Source organism: Melanerpes formicivorus, unplaced genomic scaffold, assembly GCF_026170545.1.
Source record: "Melanerpes formicivorus ecotype bairdi unplaced genomic scaffold, bMelFor1.0.p_v2 SCAF_29, whole genome shotgun sequence".
Lineage (NCBI taxonomy): Eukaryota > Metazoa > Chordata > Aves > Piciformes > Picidae > Melanerpes > Melanerpes formicivorus.
In genome coordinates this window covers 7,225,818-7,246,136 of record NW_027142381.1, presented here as the reverse complement: position 1 = coordinate 7,246,136, position 20,319 = coordinate 7,225,818, and the positions used below count along the sequence as shown (strand labels likewise).

Genomic DNA, 20,319 nt, shown 5'->3' with positions numbered 1-20,319 from the left:
CTCCATAACTGCTATTTAACATCCAGAGCTTTGCTGCATAACATTGTACATGGCAGTGCTGTAACTGTATTTCTTGTTTACATCCTTAACTTGTTTCAAAAAGCTACTTTGCAATTGAAATACAAAATAAACTTGGGTATGAAGTGGGGCATGGAGGAAAGACGGGGGGGTGTGGGAGTAGATACACAAACACACCACACTTTTACCCTAGTCAGTATTTCCCTCTCAGAGAACATTCCATAAATAACACACCTTGATGTTCAGCTTTCCTGTAAAAGTTACATAAATGTTTTTTTGCTCCTTTATATTTGGAATTGTATGGGGTTTTTTCTACAGTAATGAAATGAAGAAGAAATCCAAAGCAGCTGGGGTTTAGACAGCCACTGACTGAGACAATCAAAACAAACAAATCAATCACTTCTTACAAACAGTGAAACCACACCGACAATGCCAGCACCCAGGGTGTTCTCAAGGCTTTCACAATGAATGTCAGACTTGACTGGAAAGTAGTGGCAAAGTTGCTCAGAAACATGCAGCCTGCATAAAACAATACCAGAACAGTCAGTCCTCGGCCTCTAAAAGAAATTCTGAGCTTCACAGGGAATTTGCAGCATCTACTAAAGATAAACACAACAATGATCTCCCCATTAAACCTAGTTTTTCTGTACAGGCTGACCCATAGTTTAAAACAGACTTTTGAATAAGTGAAAATATTTTGTAAGTGATGCAAACCTAAAATGAAATTCGTTCAGTGCCTGCTATGTTTCTAAATTCAGGTGAAGCATCCAAAATTACAGTGATTTCCTTGGAAACTTTTCCTTTCCTAGAATATAGTAAGCAAGAAATGAATGATTTCAGCAAGCATTTAGCTAGCACAAGGTGCTTTCTCCTTTCAGTGGAGAAAAAACATGTAGACTTAAAAACTGTCACAAGAACTAGAAATTAACTTAAACATTTTTAAGACTGTCAGTATTCTGAAATACAGTGTTGGAAGAAGCAGCTCATGGATATTGGGGTGTTCCTTTTTCTATTACCTAGGAAGGTTGGACCAGATGATCCTTGAGGTCACTTCCAACCTGGCATTCTATGGTTAAAATAGCTGTTTGTTGAGCTCTCAAGACAGGAGAGAGGAAAAACTTTAGCCAGATAGCTGCAAACTCTTTGCATCATTAAGTTCCACATAGCCCAGAAAATTGTAATTGAAATGATGTCTTCAATCATGTTTCACTAATTCTGTTGCTGGAAGCGATAAAGAAAATATCTGCCGTGGTAGCTGACATTCACCCTGCAGTAGGTATGGGAAATCCTTTTCATTAATGGTCAGCTCAGCTACAGCTCCCCAGCAGTGGCACTGCACAGAAATTCTTGCCTTATCAAGTTTATTTTCCTTGCACTTCTACTGACATGAAAAGAGTTTGACTGCATTTCCCTCTGTATTCTGGTCAAGTTCTCTTTGCTGTTCCCATGATTAAGTACACTCGACTGTACCACGATCAAAAGCATCTGGAAAGGTGGAAGTGAAGAAATGCTCTCCGGGAAAGTTAGCTTAATGCTTGCACTTCAGAGTTGCCCATTATCAACATTTCATAGCAAGTTTCTTTATTTTCAGATCCCCAAGGTAAGAACAGTAAATTATGACTTGAACTAAACAAGTCACACTTGGCTTCAAAATCAGATTTTCCTACCTCCAGTTTTAGGTCCCAGAGGTGGGCAGAGGAAATCCTGGTCACAGCCAAAGAAGTAATTTTTGGCTCTGGAATAAATTTTCCTGCTTTACTCAAGCCAAACCCTACCATTGAGAGTACCACAGCTTTAAGCAATACTTTAACTTTGCTTTTATATATTTTGCTTTAGCAATCTGACTCTTCAGCAATATGAAACTGTTTTCAATAAGACAGAATTAGGGGGTTTGGCCTCTCTTCCTTAAAGCTCTGTCATTTATTATCAAGTACACTTCTGAGCCTTAATTGTTTCATTCTCCCTAACAGTGACAGAGCGTTTTAGACTCTTCCCTTTGTGAAAATGAGTGAAGGTAGGCTACTATGTGCCTAAATTAATTGAAACTAAACAGAAAACAATGCGACTTATAAAGGCAAGCAGTTACTTGAAGAGACCAAACGCTTGCCATGTAATGCCAGAAGTTGTGGCATGTATTTAGCACAAACATATGGAGAAAATAAAATGGAATATTATACATCACACTTGACAGTGAGTTTCTTGTTTGGGTAAAGACTGATGGCTGGATCCAAAAGGCTACAACTCAAAATGTATAAGAGAACTTAATTAATAGTATGTTAGCATCAGATAACATGGATTTGGGATTATACATCTTGTTCTTTCACATTATTTATGTCCTCTAATATTACAGTTCACTGGTATTAGCATCAAGTTACAAATCATAAAACATATTTAGAAAGCAGGTTGATCACAGACAAGTAATATTAGTGGAGATGAGCCAACATCAAACTGCCAGCATAAAATATTGGTCTCCAAAGGTATGATTCTGCAAACCCTTATGATTGTGCACAGTCCTCAGAGCATTAGAGGGATTACTCACACAAGCAAAAGCTACGTGAAGGAGTAAGGGGTTATGGAATTGAGCCTTAAGAGGACTTAAATTAACCCAAAAAGCAGACATGGAAGTTTATTTTCTTGTAGAAGTGGAGCACTTTAGTGATTTCAACCAATCCCAGAAGTATATCACTCATAGATATTCCCAGGGACTTGTTAATCATTTGCATTTCCTGTTTTTTAAGGGTCACCATTGCTAATCATCTTAGCAGGCTCTTCATCCAGTGTATCTGTTCCTAGGTAAAAAAGACAGATGTCCCTCAATCTGCCTAGGTCTCACTTGACTTCTGTCACTGTGCTTGGAGTTTCATTATTATTTTATGCCCCAAACTCAAGCTCCTCCCAAAACTTCAAAGCTAGAAAATTTCCAGCTTTTAATCATTTTTCTGGTTAGTCTACAAAAATCTAAAGAAAGGCTAACCCACTGTAACATAACAGCAAATGTGGGAGCCATCCTACAGACTTCTACTGTTTTCTTTGGGAACTTTAACATATCCCCAAAATCTACAGGAACAAGTAAATTGCACAGTGTCCTCTAAAGCTGAAAAATCTGGAGTCCTCCAACCCCAGTTAAAAATGACCAGGAGACAAAGAGAATTCAAACAGGGGGAAAACCCAACAACCCAACATTTAATGAGAAGAAACATTTAAAATAAACCCAGCCTTGCCAAAAGTCACTCAGTTGGTTCTTGGAAGGGAGAAGTTTTATCTTCTGAATGTGATGACAATTACTGATATGCTTTGAAAACAATCCTGAATGTGAATATGCTGCAAACATTCTTCCTGATAATTTTATCACAAAGGATTTCTGCTGTTCAGTGCAAGAAGTATTTGATCACCAACTTTCACCTTAAAACCCAACTCTTCTTCCATCTCAGTTCCAAAGGATTTAAGTCTGAGCATGCTTTATAGCATCCCTTCCAATCCCTACCAATTTCATGCACCCTTTTTTTTTCCCCCCTTATTGACAAATGAATACTCCTTGAAGAGATCACTCCAAAGCACTTAAAAAAATATTACAATAAAGTTTCTAATGTTCAGGCCAGGTCTGTTGGCCTAGGGGGACTGAATTAATATACAACAGTTTGCATTTATTAATCCCCCCCAGACAACAGAAAACCAATGGGATTCTCAATAGAGTTAACAACATGTTTTAAATGTAGCACTTACTTTTCTGGACCCTTTTATAATATATTTGGTTCATTCCTTTCAGAAGAGCAATACTATTGGATCAGTTCTCCCAGAAAGACACAAAATGAACGGTTTCAGGTGAAAATTGGTGTCATGGTCCCATTTTGCCTCCCCTTCCCTCTTCTATGTTTAATTTTACATGCCAATCTTCACTATCAACAGCCAGTTTTCCTTAAAACTTGAATTCTAATTCCTTTCCTGAGCTGATGTGCCACTGAAAAAAAAAGGCTTAATCTTCCAAATCTCTTTTGTAGCTATGCTTACATTTCTACAAAGCTACTAATTAATCTTGCACAGGCAAGAGAGGGGCAATCCTCCTCTTCATCCCTCTTCAAGCAATTGAGCTCAACTGGTAATAGAAACATGCATTAACCTGATAAACTCAAAGCCTTGGACAAAACCAACATGGTTCAGTGTAAAGCTGGGTATTGCTTTGGGTCCAAGTTCTTGAGCAAAAGACACATTTACAATAAAGCCAGCTTCCTCCAGCTGTATTCTAGGAGCGCTGCCATGCACCAAACAGCTCAAATCTGATGCTAAGAGACTGGAGCGTGCCCTTCTCTCATCTAGAATTGATCACTGCAGTGCTTTGTGCATTACCATAGCTAAATATATTCACTCAAACCTTTAGATGCTTGCAATTTGGCAGCTACTGTCCCTCTCCCTACTTAAAAATTTAGAGGTTTTCTTCAGTCTAATTAAAAAAAATAGTTGCACACAACAGTGATTTGTTGGAATTTAGCTATCAGTAATGGGATGTACTGCCTGTGATTCTATTATATGCTATATCTGGTTGAACTCAAGGTAAAATCAAACAGACAATGTTTAATCCTAAGGAACATCATCCACAATGAACATAATTCACCCTTGACACACCCCCTTCAGTTTAATTTTCTATCATTTAGAACACAAAACTGGAAAGCACCTGGAGTAAATTGTGAGAGTTCCAGCCCTACTATACACCAAATATTTCCAAGAGATCATTTCAGCATATCCTTCTAAAGTAAAGCATTTCTAACTCTAGGAAGAGCGTTCAGCATTCTTTGAATGTAAATGTTTCTATACTGAAATGCAGTCTATTATATTTTAGTAAGACAAAAAATATGGTGGCTGAATAAGTGCTTCAAGGAAGTTATGCAAACACCCAGAGAGTCGTGCACTAGGCAGCCACCACTAATAGAACCTTACAAGTCCTTGTAGGATGTGGGTTTTTCCAACAAGGCTGTAATTAGGCACAAGCTGCAGACAACAAAGAAGTCTTTGGTTGTTCACTTAAGCTCAGAACACATCTCTAAACCCAAAGCTGAGTCTGTTTGCACTTTCAAGTGTGAACCTATGATTTTCTTGTTTGATTTGGCATTGCTATTAACCAGGATCCAGCTGTTCCTGGTATTTATTTATTCTGGGATACTTCACGTGGTTTCATAGCTTCACAGAGCAGTCCCAAAAAGCTCTCAAAGGTACCCATAAGACAAAACAATGACAGTGGCTATTATCACTGGAAGGAGTGTGCCAGCGACTGGGTAACTACGTAAGTGGCTTGCACAGACCACTGGAAAAATAAGTGGTCTTACGAACTAGACAAAAGTAAAGGGTCTTCTACAGTAAATGGAAAGAAAGCCTAGAAAAACACTTTTCCATACTCAATGGCTTTCTTTTCCTGGCTTCACTGTGAAGTGCCTATTTGAATGGAACATCATCTGTCAATAAGAAAGGCCTGTGGGAGTCAAAAGGAAGTGTTGATGTGGGTAACTGCATAGCAGTGCAAGCAACAGGATGCTGCTTGGGCCACCTGCTGAAAAACACAAATAGTCCCAAGCTTCTTTATTTAGAGGCACTTCAAAATACTATGTTCAGAAGGCATTTAGAAGTTTTTGCCTCAGGTTCAATCAACCTTGAATTATCAAAGTAGTGATTTCCTCAGTATTCAGGAAGAGGTAGTGTTATGTCATCATTTCATACCTCAAAATTACAAGTAGCATTAGCTTGGATAATGTTTACAATTCCACTCCAAGCAGGAAGTGTCATACACAATTCCATGACATAAGACAATGGGGATTGGAAAGGTGATAGAGTGCAATCAATAATGAGCTAGTGTGTGAAATTTTCTTCATTATGTTATCATTTTACACCATAACTGTCTTTACCTTTCAACCTATTTTGTGAAACCATCTTTTGATCAATCTGAATGCCATATTTAATGTATTATTTATCCTAGACCCTCTCAACCAAATGTCCCACAACAGCAAAAAGACAGGAATTTACTTCATTTCTATACAAATGACACAGGTTTTGGTGTATGGAACAGGTAAGGGCAGATGGAAGCAGGTTGCTTGGCAGAATCTGAAGTTAACAAGCATTTTAATAGTGCAATAGGCTTTGCTGGCAAAGTCAGACGAACCGAGCATGATATCCATGAATACCTGTCTCTTTGGAATGACATCAGTGACCACAAGGTCAGACCACCTGCTGTGCTGTTCCTCCTCTTACCTGCATAGAAGTTGGCTCAAAGAATTCAGAAGCAATTCAGGTGGAGTCAAGGTTAAACACCCAGTACAAAATATTTAGTGCACATTTGGTGTTTTTTTAAACAAGACATAAAACCAAAGCACAACTCTTTCATTGATGTCCTACCTGGAGGTCTTTCACGTTTGGGAATGGAATCCCTATGGTTATAACTGCCCGGGCATTCTCATCACAGAAATCCAAGCCTTCACTGACTTTCCCTCTGCATACAGCTATAAGGAGTGCTCCATCTTGAACAAGCCAGAGAGGAATACACAAGTCATTCCCAGCGGTAAATTGAGCATCAGAAGTAAGTTCCAGCAACATCTTTTAAAGTGCTAAACATAATACAGCAGAATAGACTGTGTAGCAGTCTGGAATGGATATAAAAACATAGACTTTGTTAGAGGGATGAGTTTAACTTCACTTCAGTCACTAATACTGTGATTCTGACTATCAGCTGGCAAATTAATCTTGCACTGTACACACAGTGCACTCAGGCAGCACTGAAGGCAATCGTGCCCCAGGCTGCAATAAGAGGAGTGTGGTCAGCAGGGCAAGAGAGGGGATTCTGCCCCTTCACTCTGCTTTGGTGAGACCCTACCTTGAATACTCCATCCAGTCCTGGTGCCCCCAGCATAAGAAGGACACAGAGCTGCTGTTGGAGCAAGTCCAGAGGAAGGTCACAAAGGTGATCCTGCTATGAGGATAGGCTGAGGGAGCTGGGGTTGCTCATCCTAGAGAAGAGAAATCTCTGGAGGGACCTTAGAGCTGCCTTACAATACCTGAAGGGATACCTGAAGTAAGGCTAGAGAGGGACTTTTCACAAGGGTGTCTAGCAATAGGACAAGGGGGAATGGTTTGAAGCTGAGGGTGAGTAGACTCAGGCTGGATCTTAGGAAAAAGTTCTTCAGTACAAGGATGGTGAGACTCTGAAATTGGCTGCCTCCTCCCTGGGGGTTTCAAGCTAGGTTGGATGAGGCCTTGAGTCTAATTGTGAGGTGTCTCTGCCCATGGCAGGAAGGTTGGAGTGGATGATCTCTGATTCTATGATTCTATACAATACAGTGGCACTCCATTATGCATGAATCAGAAACACCTACAACAAACCTTTTAAACCTTGAATTTTGCACTCTAAAAATCATGCCACTTATTTTTGACATACTATTATTCTTTATTCTCTATACTAATATTTAAATATTTTGAAGTGAAATCCTACAGTGGCTGTAATAAAAGCTGGTAAATGACAGTTATGCAATGTAGTGTAAGCTGGGTTCTTTGGGAAGCCACTTTGAGTCCCATGGGGCACACAACTGCATAACCCTACACAGCTCACTGCCTTTGGATTATCACTATTAGGCTTAAGCATCATCCTGTACTTCCCTATATCCTCATGCAACAATATAAATAGCAGTTAATCTTCCTCATTTATCACAGCACCTTCTTCAGCTGAGGCTAGTTTCTCTGTTTCTCCATACCTTGCTCTAATTGTCAGGCATTTTAAGAATCCTTTTTCCCTAAACTTTCAGAGCCTGCGTCAAGTCTTTGCTATGCCTGCAGAACATACCTCTTTCTCCTTTATGTTTTATTGCATCATAGTAGATTCTCAGCAGTTCATCAAAGTCACTCTTTGCCCCTCCTTGAGGCTCTGCAATGACTGTCTTCACCAGCTCCAGGTTTCTCCATAAGCCTGTGCTCATCCAGCGATCTCTTAATTTGTCCAGCAGCTGCAAACAGAGAAATCCAGCAGAGCTGTAACAAAAGGTCTGTCACTGGGACTGTTCAAATAAAGCACACAGAGACACCTGTTTTAGTGAAATTAGAGTAGTCAGGTTCTGGATTTATGAATACAACTTTCCCTACCACACACTGTTCCACAGCTCTGCAATCTTCTAATCATGATGGCTGCCAAATTTTGCTAATTAAAATCAGTGGAGAGCAAAACTCTCTAAATCAATGACAGAGCTCACTGAAGTGCATCTTCTGGTGCTCCTCAAAGCAAGAGGAATGTAATCCAAATAAAATGGAGATTACCAAGTAAGAGATCCACAAGTAAGACTAGAAGCAAATTCTAAATTACTTTGAAATAAGCTTTTCTATCTTAAATTTCCACAACAGTTTTAAATGGACATAGATAAGTTGAGGGAGGAGGTATTGATGGAGGATCTATCAACAGCCTCCTCTGCTCCTTGAAGGGCCTGTCAGCTTTGTTAGAACTACCAGATTGTGACCTGTGCACATTTTACTCCAAATCAGTGCACATTAAACCTTGCAAGTAAATAACCTTCAGTGCAATCCTAACGAAGTTGTGCTTTGCACTCCAAAAACAGAGTCTCAAATTACCACAGAAAGTGATGTGAGAGAGAGGTCATTTAGTAGTTAGCAGTCACCACATGACCATTTCTTGTCAGTTTCTAGACTCAAGCCAGGGAGCCAAAAAGCTGCTTCTTCATCCAACAGCTTTGTCTGATGGTGCTCAGCAGTGCCCTCAAGACAAAAGCATGGCAACCAACACACTTTAGAGTGAACTGAATAGATCTGGTTCAGTGGACAGAAGTAAATAGTTACTTTTACTCTTCTCTTCCCTCTTTCTTCCTCCCCCCAACATCTTCCCTCTGCTGCGGTCCATTGCTAAGAGTTTTCATGGGCTCTAACAAACCCAACTTATCAGCCATTTGGTGTTGGTTCACTTCAATTTACTCCAAGAGTATTTTTGCATCTTAGCACAACCTCCCCTGCTGCCCAGGGTTGGCTTAGGATACCAGGTGAACTGATGAATGAAACAAGAGAACACTTATCCCCTTTGGAGGGTTTCAAATATCCTTGGGACACCACCACCACCATGGGAGGAAGGAGAAAACCTCTCTGTTTTAACTAAACTGCCAGGACTCAGCTGCCAGATGAGTTAAAACCAGGACAGATTGTTACAAAATCAATCTGTCCCATGACCAATCCACAGCTGAAGTGTGACTGTGAAGCAGAACTAATGGTTACTAATTGTTGCCACATTTGAGTTTGCAGGGAAAACATTTGCGAGTGTTTAGGAAACTGTTTACCTGAACCTTGCCTAGTTCACGTTCTCAGCATTAAAGTGCTGAATTATTCTGTGACATTAAGTATTTGGATTGGTTCCTACTGAGGTGGTTCAGAGGGCACAAGTATTAAGGTATTCTTGAATTTTCCCTAGCTCTCTTCCAGCTTCTACTCATGGAATTACACCTGCTTACTACTGACATGCCACCATTCTCAAGCAAGCACAGAGATTAAGTGATGAACAGCAGGAGCAGTTTCCTGCACAAACAAATGTCACTGGAGAATAAATCAGCTCTTCTAAATGTGTCTGTCCTGCTGTTTGTCCTCTTCTCTGCCAGCTCTGTCATTTCCTGCCAGTGTCCTGGCTCTAATCTCTTTTTATATATATATAAAAGGTCGTAATACCATGCTGGAGCAATGAGTGTCCATCTTGCAATCCACAGCCTGCCACTCTGCCTTCACTTTTGGATGTGATATGGAGATAATTCTGGTAAGGAAAAGAATCTAACAAATTATGCCTCTAAGTACATCCATTTGGGATCTGGTAGAGCTGCCACTGACAGTAATATTATTACCTTCCCAGATTTCATTTTTCCTCCTACAAAACTAATGGCTGCCTGGGCATCTACTCAGCAGGCTACACTAAATTCACTTCTAGCACTGCCTGCTGCTTACCATGTGTGACAAAAGGAGGCCAGCAAGATAATACAGGCAGGATAGAACCAAATTGGACATTTACATACCCATGCCTCAATTCCTGAGGGGCACTTGCCCCTCACTTTCTCCTCCTCCTATCGTTCTGGCTACCAAAATTGACCCATTGAAAATGGGTTTAAGTTGTGCCAGGAAAGGTTTAGATTGGGCATTAGGAAAAACTTCTTCACTGAGAGAGTGGTGAGGGGTTGGGACAGGCTGCCCAGGCAGTGGTGGAGTTGCCATCCCTGGAGGTGTTAAAAAATCCTGTAGATGTGGTTTAGTGGTCAGGGTATCTGGGTTGTGGTAGGACTTGATCATCTTAAAGGCCTTTCCCAACCCTGATGATTCTATGTTTCTCTTGAATGAAGTTTGCTTGATATGGAAACCTTCTTGTACACAGACAAGTATGTGCAAACACACAATACCCATGCTATGGACAGGCACTGAAACAACAAGAATTATAGACATGACTGAATACAAATAAATAAAATATACAACACACACACCCCTCCTAAGAGCTAGGAATCAAGAGCAGGTTTCTCATAAAAAATTATTTCACTTCAGGTTCAAAAAGTGCAAATGGGAGCAAGATATAATGCCAGGAATCACAGGAGCAACCATTAATGCCCACAGCCAGTCACTTTTTCTACTCAAGGGAATAATAGTTTCTGCAGTGGAAGGCAATCTGTGTATATTTTATTAAATCCCCTAAAAATGGATTCTCAAATGGTTTATTAACAAATGGTCTTCCTCCAGGAGAGCAGAAAATCTTGTTAGAAAGAATCTGTCATCTCCCCATGCACTGAAGGATGTTTACTCTGATAGCTCTTTCCTCTTTTTTCCCCCCTTACTGCAATTTAAGGACACCTGTAAGCTATGATGCACAGAAACCATGAGCTCAGTATTTAGGATTCAACATTTGCCTTTATCAGCATCCTCCTTTTTAGGCAGATTTGAAAGACTCTTGAAGTTAGGGAAAAGAAGAAACTGATTTCTCAACATCTCCTGCCACTATGCTGCACTCCTAGGCAAAATCCTCTCATCCTGCATCCACGAAGGGAAAGCTTTGCCCCCTTTCCATTTGCTACTTTGTTTTATGCACTGCCAAAAACTGCATTAGGGGTTTCCCATGTCACAAAGGAAGACCAACGATTTGCTTAATGTATTTTACCCTAAGGCAAGTTCATTGTCATTTTCAGCATCTTAAAGTTGAGAAGTGAACTTGCAGCAATCAGATTGCTGGGGATTCACTTTTTCTGCCCTATTCATTACCTCCCAGTAATGAAGTAGCAATTACCTGAGATGAGGGAGGGTCCAACAGAAAACACAGCAACATGGTGAGCTGTTGGGGTTCTTTTTGGTTGACAATTCCCTATTTCCCAAGTGCCTGCACTAAGTAACTTGGCACAGAATATTTCCTGCACTATTTCAGGACTGATTCACATAATGAAGGGATTGCACCCAGACAGTAGAGTAAAAAGTGCCATGGAAATAATCCATCCATCAAAACGTGCTTGGAGAAGCAATGGAACACTTCAGAATATGAGAGGATGCTCCAGAGCAGTACAGGACAAGCAGCACCTGACAGCAGAGGAAAAGAACTCTGCTTTTAATGGCTAGTTTAACAACTACTAACTGTTTAATTATAACTATCAGTTAGAATTGTATCCTCTTGTGCACCTTATACCCACAGGTTGTTTGGTACCTGGACATTTATGTAATGATGACTGAACAACAGGTATTTCAAGGTGCACAAAATTTACACAAAGACCTTGTGACCCCCTTGCAACTCTCCATTCTACACTGAAAACTCCACTTCCCCAAACTTTGGTATTCTTTCATCTTGCTATGTCATATTTTTTTAATGATATGAAGTTCCATTTTTCATTCTTATTCAGACCTGATGGGTAGCTGAGGAGAGAAAGCAAACAGCCATTAGGGTCTTCTTAATAAAAATCAGAGTATTGGCACCACTGTTAGTGCAAAAAGTCAGAGATTCCCAAGGGACTAACATTGATCTAAAAGCCTTTTCCCAAGCAGAGCTCTTCCTGTGTTTGCTACCAGAATTTTCTTTTTGAATAAGCACTGCTTCAAATCAAAGTGTGTCTCCAGTGGGCTGGAAATGTGTTTGAAGGGTCAAACAGAAGTTCCACACACAGTCAGCATAAAACTTCCCAAATGGAAAAGACACCCATGGCCAAGCTGAGCAACAGGACTGGCTTCACCAGAACCAAGAGGGCTGTGCTACACTTGGGACTAAAGGGCAGTCACTGGCAGAGAACTAAGTTACCATCCAACCACCAACATGTGCAAGTGACACACAAAGGTGTGCAGTGCTGCTGCAATGATGAACTCTTATATCACCATTTTGGTGTCAGGCTATTAATGCACATTCTACATACAGGCACCAACATTCATAGAATGGTTTGGGTTGGAAGGAAACTTAAAGATCATTTAGTTCCAACACCTCTGCCATGGGCATGGGCAGGGAGACCTTTCACAAGAGCAGGTTGCTCAAGATCTCATCCAACTTGGTCTTGAACGCTTCCAGGGAAAGGGCATCCACAACTCCCCTGGGCAACCTGTTCCAGAGTCTCATGAAGCTATTAGAGACAGATTCTATTGAAGACAGACCTCACCAGCAGTCTGTCTAACATTTTAAACAGCTTTTCTTTACATTTTATACTAGATGTAAACATAATTTATACCTTCTTTAGCAACACCAGACATTAGTTTCTGTATCTTCCCTCTTCTCCTCTTCCACTGATCTCATAAACTCTGTTTTGCTTCAAGGCATTGACTAATGCCACCCTCCAGTGAAAGCTTTTATCTTATCTAAGCAACAGGAGGTGGCAGTGGCATGGAGAAGGCAGGGGAGTGCAGACACCAAATTTATACATTTGAGTTTTATCAAATGTTTTTGCTTCAATGCAGTGCTTGTATCTTGACAAGGGATAAAAAACAAACCCACAATAGGTGTAAAACCCAAATAAATAAGAGGTCTTTTTTACCTCTGCATCTACTAAAAGCCCCTACAGTCAGAGAGAATGTCAAGGGGAAAGGCAGTTTTCTTGTCTTGCTACTCAAGGTTTGCCACCGTTTGGACAAGACAGCCCAACCTGCCTCTGCATCAGCTGCCTCCTCTCTTCCTTTTGGTAACCAAACAAAAAAATCATAACATAATCTATATATTCTGACAGATCCTTCTGCAAATTTAAGCTGTTAGCATGGAACACATCATATTTTCCACTCAAGTAATCCTCTGATGATCTCAAGGCACAGATGTTTTTATAACAGACTTAATTCCATAGGTATTGCATTACCTTTAATAAGCTTCCAGGATGATGCCTTTTTGCTGAGTCAGCTGGTTAGCTACAGCTGTAACTTTTTGTTCAACTCACACTCACTCTGGTCTCAAAGCTCTGTTCAGCAGGATGGTTAATTACCTGCTTGAACGTTCTGCTTCTGTAACAAAGGAATGGAACTGTCCCTACATCAGTGATAATCCCCAAATGCATTCAGACATTAAACAAATGCATTTAGCACATTGCTTAAACACCAGTGCTCTTAAATGCTTGTTATTTCAAAACAACCCTGGAGAATGTATCTGGCCAGGCTCCCCCCACTCATTTCACAGCACTTACAAACTGGTATTACAACCTTGTATTAAACTAGCATCTTCAGGAATTAAGGATGTTTTGTCGAAGTACAGAATTAGTAGAAGTTATTTGACAGCCCTCTGAATCACAGCATCACAATGTTAGGGATTGGAAGGGACCTCCAGAGATTACTGAGTCCAACCCCCTGCCAAAGCAGGATCACCTAGGGCAGGCCACACAGGAACACCTACAGGTAGGTTTAGAAAGTCTCCAGAGAAGGACACTTCACAGCCTCTCTGGGCAGCCTGCTCCAGTGCTCACCCTCACCATAAAGAAGTGACCCCTCATGCTGAGATGGAACCTCCTGTATTCCAGCTTGTTCCCATTGTTCCTTGTCCTATCACTGGACACCACGGAAAAGAGCCTGGACCATCATCTTGACACCCACCCCTCAGACATTTATAGACATTGATAAGATCCCCTCTCAGCCTTCTCTTCTCCAGACTAAACAGCCCCAACTGAACTAAAGGGCTGCCAAGCCTCCATACTAAATGACCTGGAATCCTGTAGGTAATGGACCTCCAGGACTACTGGACTCTGCAGTCTGGGAGAAATCACTGTTTCCAAAGCCAGTGTAGTGGCAGGGGATCAGTAATCAATCCCACTTCCACCTTCAGTTAAAACAACACAAAAAAACCCAACAGCAAAAGGCTTTTGAGGTCCAAAGTGAACACAAAGGAAACAGTAGAAGAAAGAAAGTAAACAGTAATGAAATGGGAATATAAGACTGAAGGGGCAAGAGAGACCTGCCTGGAAGGATTTCTATGAAGGAAAAAAAAGCTGAGTTTCCTTCCAAAAATGGGAGGGAAAATATTTGGTTATACCAACCAATAAAATCTTATGTCTGTTATCCAAATCTTTAAAATACATTTGGAATGGCATTCTAGATCTATTAAAAAGAGCACTATAAAAAGCACAGCGTCCCTTAACAAGAAGGAAAGGTCACAGGTATGAAAAGAAAGCAGGGAAATCTAATAACATTTATCAACATCACCAGAAATATTACATGCTTGCAAAAGGACTGACAGAACATTCACCTTTTAGCCACAAGTCGTTGACCAAACTGTCAGAGCTAACTTGCATTCCTTTTTTTTCCCCCCCTTCTTAACCTGCCCACTTTTCCAGTGGTGATTTTATTCTTAACCATATTCCTTACCCAAAAACAATGTGGGGGGAAACAACAAAACACCTCAATTTTGCTTGACACCCACACATTTGCACTGCACTGAGCTGGAATTATGCCAGCCAAGAATAACTTAGTCCATTGAATTATTTAAGCAGTTGTTTGCACTGAATTAGATCTTTATGAAAGGTTAAGCAATAGACTGATCCACAGAAACCTCCTCATGTTTGCAGGAGGCGTCTAACATCATACAAGCAGGTATTCCAAATTCCTTCTTTTGAGTGGCTCAGGCGATACCAAATACTAATGAATCTATTCACCAAAACAAACCAACCAAACAAAAAAGTACTTAAAGCTTCAAATTCAACTTTCTCCATTTCTGATTCTAGCAGATTCTATTTAAAGGGACCATGAAAGTATCTGTGCCTACAATATTTCAGCTGAGAAGTCAAATCTCCTTTCCAAACAGCATGCTGATTCCTCACTCTTAATGGGAAACTGGAGAAAAATATCAAGTGGCCATATAAATACTTGTGCACAGGTAACCCTTTTCTTTATGTGCCAAGAAATGAACTGATTCAATGCAGCATTTTCATGGAAACAGGCCACACAAAGATGCTGTTCTTATCGAGGAGAGGCTGTGCCTCCTTTCTACTACACATTTCCTCAGCTATTTACTATCATCGTGGGGCTACAACCGGCAAGGCAAAGAAGCTTTCTTTTGAACCAGACTTGGTTTACAGAGTACTAACTCCAGCTCAATTTTGGTCTGATTTCCTTTCCCAAAGTGTCACAGAGCCTCTGTAATGAAATGCTCCACGAACTGTAAAACAGAAAATATATCTTTAAAATAAACTCTTAAAAGCTTTTTCTGCCGTCAAGGAAAAGGAAAGCATTCTACTGGAAAGGCAATAATTAAAGAATACAGGGAATAGAATATGTTCCAGAGACATTGATTTCTTTGTTTTAAGGAAGATGGAGACGAGGCAAAGAGGAATCTTAATGTAGAAAGACCTGAGAAAAGGCCTGAAATAAGAGTAGACATTGTGAAGGAATTAGACCAGAAGACATCCTCATCTAGTTCCTCACTTTTTTCCAGAACTACTCCTTTTCAGCTGATGAGGAAGATTTTCTAATGTGTATTTAACTGCTAACCCTTACCATCTGTTACAGCAAAAATCAAATCAAGTGCCTAAAACAAGAGCACATACTTCTCAAGCAAAAGCAGGTAAAGGAAAGCAATTTTTAAAAGTTAGGCTTGCATAGATTATCAGGAGTCCAAAACTAAACCAAAATTGCTGAGGCTGACCAATGCTCAGCAGGCCACTCTGGAGGAAGAGTTCTGTTTTATTGGAAAGACTTCAACAGTCTGGAGATGGAACTCAGAAACCTGTGAAGGGACCTCAACCCTCACAGATTTGTTCAGGTATTTCACATTTCTTCCAGAGTTCTGATGCAAGATCATAGAGCCTTTGAAATCTCCTAACAGGTGCTCTACATCAGGGTGTCTCTCCTCAACGTACCTCCCAGGAGAAAGCTGCCCTCAGTTGGCAACCTGCATCACTACTCCATGTGCTATTTCAAGAAGGTTTTCACCTAGAGCTCTGTCTTGCCATTTCTTTGCCACAGAAAACGAGCCTGAAGATTCCAGCTTGAAAACCACATCCGATCTTCGAGAGCTCGCGTGGGAAAAGTGGCTTTTGAAGTTTGAGAGCACTTTCTCAAGGAAAAATTTAAACAAACAGGAAAGAAAAACAAAGACTCAGGGCCAAGATTCATGTTGAGATACCTACTTCTGCTAAGAGACAGGGGGCAAAAATCTGTGCTAGCTCACACAGGCTTGGTAGACACTGCGGGGGGGAAAAAAAAGGAAAGGGAAAAAAAACCCAACCGATAAAGCTGTGGTGCAACTCAGCTACATAATTAAACTAAACCCTGAAGAGGGGGAAAAACTCTGTATTATAAACAAGATTCTGATCACCATGTGCACACTCCAGCACAATAAAAGGTGAATAATTCATAATCATTTTCAAAGCAAAAGTATGCATCACTCAACTTGGGGGAAACACAGGGGATTTCACTGGTATGATTTTTCTTTAGGGACAATGACAAAGTGCTGCTCGCCAGCAGGAAACTGAAGCACTGAACTGTGTTCCATGTGCCATAAATCAACACTGCAGCCTACAGGATGTCTCTCTGGTACCAACATGCCATCAATTTTTCAATAACCTCCTTAAATAATGGAATACGTGAACGGCGACAACAGTAATGAAAAATGAAATGTTTTGCACACCAAAGACTCTAGAATAACATGGTTAATATGTTGCTTCCACAGCTAAAGAAGCTTTTTTTTTTTTAACAGCAAATCTTTTCCCAAAACCCCAACATGCTTTAGCACAAAACAATCTGGATAGCCTTTGAAGGATTCATTCTTTGAGCTCCGTCGCAGCTGTTTCGAAACAACCTGGTTCAAAACAAGGTTTCTTTTGTGGTTTTAAAATTAAGCAAGACAACAGCTTTCTGTGTTACAAGAACTGCTTGTACATTCACCCTAGGCTATCATTACACTTTCAGGTTCCAGTGAGAGAGCAATCCTTCACGCACAGAAAGCTCTCCAGAACAACTTCCATTTTTGTTTTTTTAAATAAGAAAGCATTGTTTAGCAATCAAACCTCACATTATTAACTGCTCATGAATGAAGTCAGCATCTTGCACTGCCATCCTCTTCTTCACCACTCCAAATCCAAGCTCAGACATCTTTGACCTCTTTTATTCCAGAAAAAAAAAAAAAGAGGCAAGGTTGTCTTAGTGGCACATCAGCAGTGCAGCACAGTGCCATCTGGGACAGCTGATTCAGGCAGTGTAGTGCCAGGCACGAGGCCCACCAACTCCACCAGTGCTCACACAGTAAATGGGGGCAGGACAGGCAGATGTCTGCCATGGGGAACTGACTCCAAGGAGAGGGAAAGTAACAGATTTAGCTTTTAGTCTTCAATTAACACTAACAGAGAAAATGTTTTGTTGTTTGTGGGGGGTTTTGTTTGGTTTTTAATTTAGAGAAGGTAATTTACACCTGTAGCTAGGATATCATAGTATCATAGTATCAGTCAGGGTTGGAAGGGACCACAAGGATCGTCTAGTTCCAACCCCCCTGCCATGGGCAGGGACACCCCACACTATCACAGTATCACTTAGGTTGGAAAGGACCTCGAGGATCATCGAGTCCAACCTATCAACACAGACCCCATGACCAGACCACGGCACCAAGTGCCACGTCCAATCTCCCCTTGAACGCCTCCAGGGTCGATGACTCAACCACCTCCCTGGGCAACCCGTTCCAATGATGAATGACTCACTCGGTGAAGAACTTCCTCCTCACCTCGAGTCTAAACCTCCCCTGGCACAGCTTGAGACTGTGTCCCCTTGTTCTGGTGCTGGTTGCCTGGGAGAAGAGGCCAACCCCTTCCTGGCTACAACCACCCTTCAGGTAGTTGTAGAGGGCAATGAGGTCACCCCTGAGGTCACTAGATCAGGCTGCCCAGAGCCTCATCCAGCCTGGGCTTAAACACCTCCAGGGATGGCGCCCCAACCACCTCCCTGGACAACCCATTCCAGGGCTTCACCACTCTCATGGTGAAGAACTTCCTCCTCACCTCCAGCCTGAATCTCCCCACCTCCAGCTTCATTCCATTCCCCCTAGTCCTATCACTACCTGAGATCCTGAGAAGTCCCTCCCCAGCCTTCCTGTAGGCCCCCTTCAGATACTGGAAGGCCACAATTAGGTCACCTGGGATCCTTCTCTTATATCATTTTAAGAAAGATTAGTATTCTCTCTACTGTCTTGGAATGGTTTGTAATCTTTCCTTTGTTGCAGAAGAACAAACAGACCTTTCAGAATATTTGATTCTTAGGAAAGCAGTTTCTCACCTCATGATCAAAAAGAGGAAGGAGCTGAAAGCAAAGAGTTTTAAGCATAACAGGCTGCAATTTGGCTACCAACAAATCAAGTGGCTCGTTTGTGAGCCAAGTTTTGTTTTGTGCAAGTTGTTACAAAACACTTTTGCTAAAAATAGTCCCTTAAAGAGCTGTGAACTGAATCAAAATGCAATGAATTCTCTTTAGAACACAACATCTCAACAATGACATTCTACCACTAAGAAGCTTGCTTACCCAATTAACAGCTAAGGCTTGCTTAGCTAAGGCACAGTTTGACAGGCTCTCTGAATTGCCAATGAAGGAGAAGTTTTCTGAATTCAAAACTGCAATATATTTAATATTCAAATCCTGGGATGCTACATGCTACCTAAATATAGGCTTTCAGGTATATTCTATCTGATACACAGTGTTTTTCACACATGGAGAAGCCACATCTCTACCACATCAGGCAGTGAACCTCTCAGAGGTGCCAAAGGGGCCAGGAACTCCGCAGGCTGCAACGGTTCAGGACAGGAATGGCAAAGTAGCCTGTGCAAGATATGCCTTCTACTTAAAAATCATGTTGTTCATGTATATTGATCCCTATTCATAACTACTGTTTGCCATTCCATTTCTCTCCTCTTCATTACAAGCTCTTGAGGAAGAAGACACATGGACTGTAACTGTTCTTTACTATTTGGATTCTGTCATTCACAGAGTGCAAACTTCTCGACTGTGAAAACTCATTTTCAATGCAGTTACCACTTAAATGGTAGGAAAAAAATCTGCAACCAGAAAGTGTTAATTACAATGGAAATTGGAGCATGTGTTGACTAGACACAACAATTCAGCTTGCAGCACTTTGACACGTCAGAGCTCAGGAGTGAGAAACAATAATAGAATTTCAGTTTATTTTCCTGATGCTGAATGCTCAGGGTATTTAAACTAACAGCATAATAAAATATTAAACTGCACAGCTCTCAGGGTGTGAAATTCACAAGGAAAACACTCATCTACCAGCATAGCATATAATTTTTTTAGACATAATACCCAATAATCTGCCACAAACTGTCGCTCCGGATTCCACTTTAGATGACGTGCAGATGCTATCAGAAAGTGTAGCTGCTCTATGCAGAAAGCAAGTGCCACAGGGCACCTGAATAATTGCAGGTCCCTTGCTGGTCACCACAGCAGTTCAGTAAGCCATGGAAAGCGTATCTGTGCATTCTTTGCAGCCAGTAATTCAAAAAGATAAGGTGGGACCCAAATCACACCTAGAAATTTCCCCTGAGCCAACAGCAGGGAGCTGTGAGAACACTCAGCCACAGCTGCTGTTGTGTACTCGAGGAGTAGCCCCGTGTAAAATGTCTGACTGCACTAAGTAGTACATACAAACAGCAACAGCTCCTCCATTCCCAGTTTCTGTGGGATTCCACAGGAGGAGAAGTCAGAACAGTTCATTCTTTTCGTATCACCTCACCTAAATTTCCATTCACCCAGAATATTCACCTGAGTAACTCTCCACTTCATTTGGTTAATTCACAGTAAAGGCAGACTCGGTTACAATGCTGCAATCTCACACTAACAACTTTCTAACACAAACCACAGTTCATAAAAAGATCCAAA

At 41.0% G+C, this 20,319-nt stretch overlaps 1 protein-coding gene across 1 annotated transcript in view; it reads right to left on the bottom strand.

Moving 5' to 3' along the window:
- The window catches only part of BRIP1 (BRCA1 interacting helicase 1), a 108,414-nt gene that overhangs the window by 62,309 nt on the left and 25,786 nt on the right, over positions 1-20,319 (bottom strand). Inside the window, exons 15-16 of the mRNA XM_068154827.1 lie at positions 7,835-7,994; positions 6,397-6,518 (exon numbers count right to left, since the gene is read on the bottom strand). Coding sequence (XP_068010928.1) covers positions 6,397-6,518; positions 7,835-7,994 — 282 coding nt within the window. The remainder of the gene's footprint in view (positions 1-6,396; positions 6,519-7,834; positions 7,995-20,319) is intronic.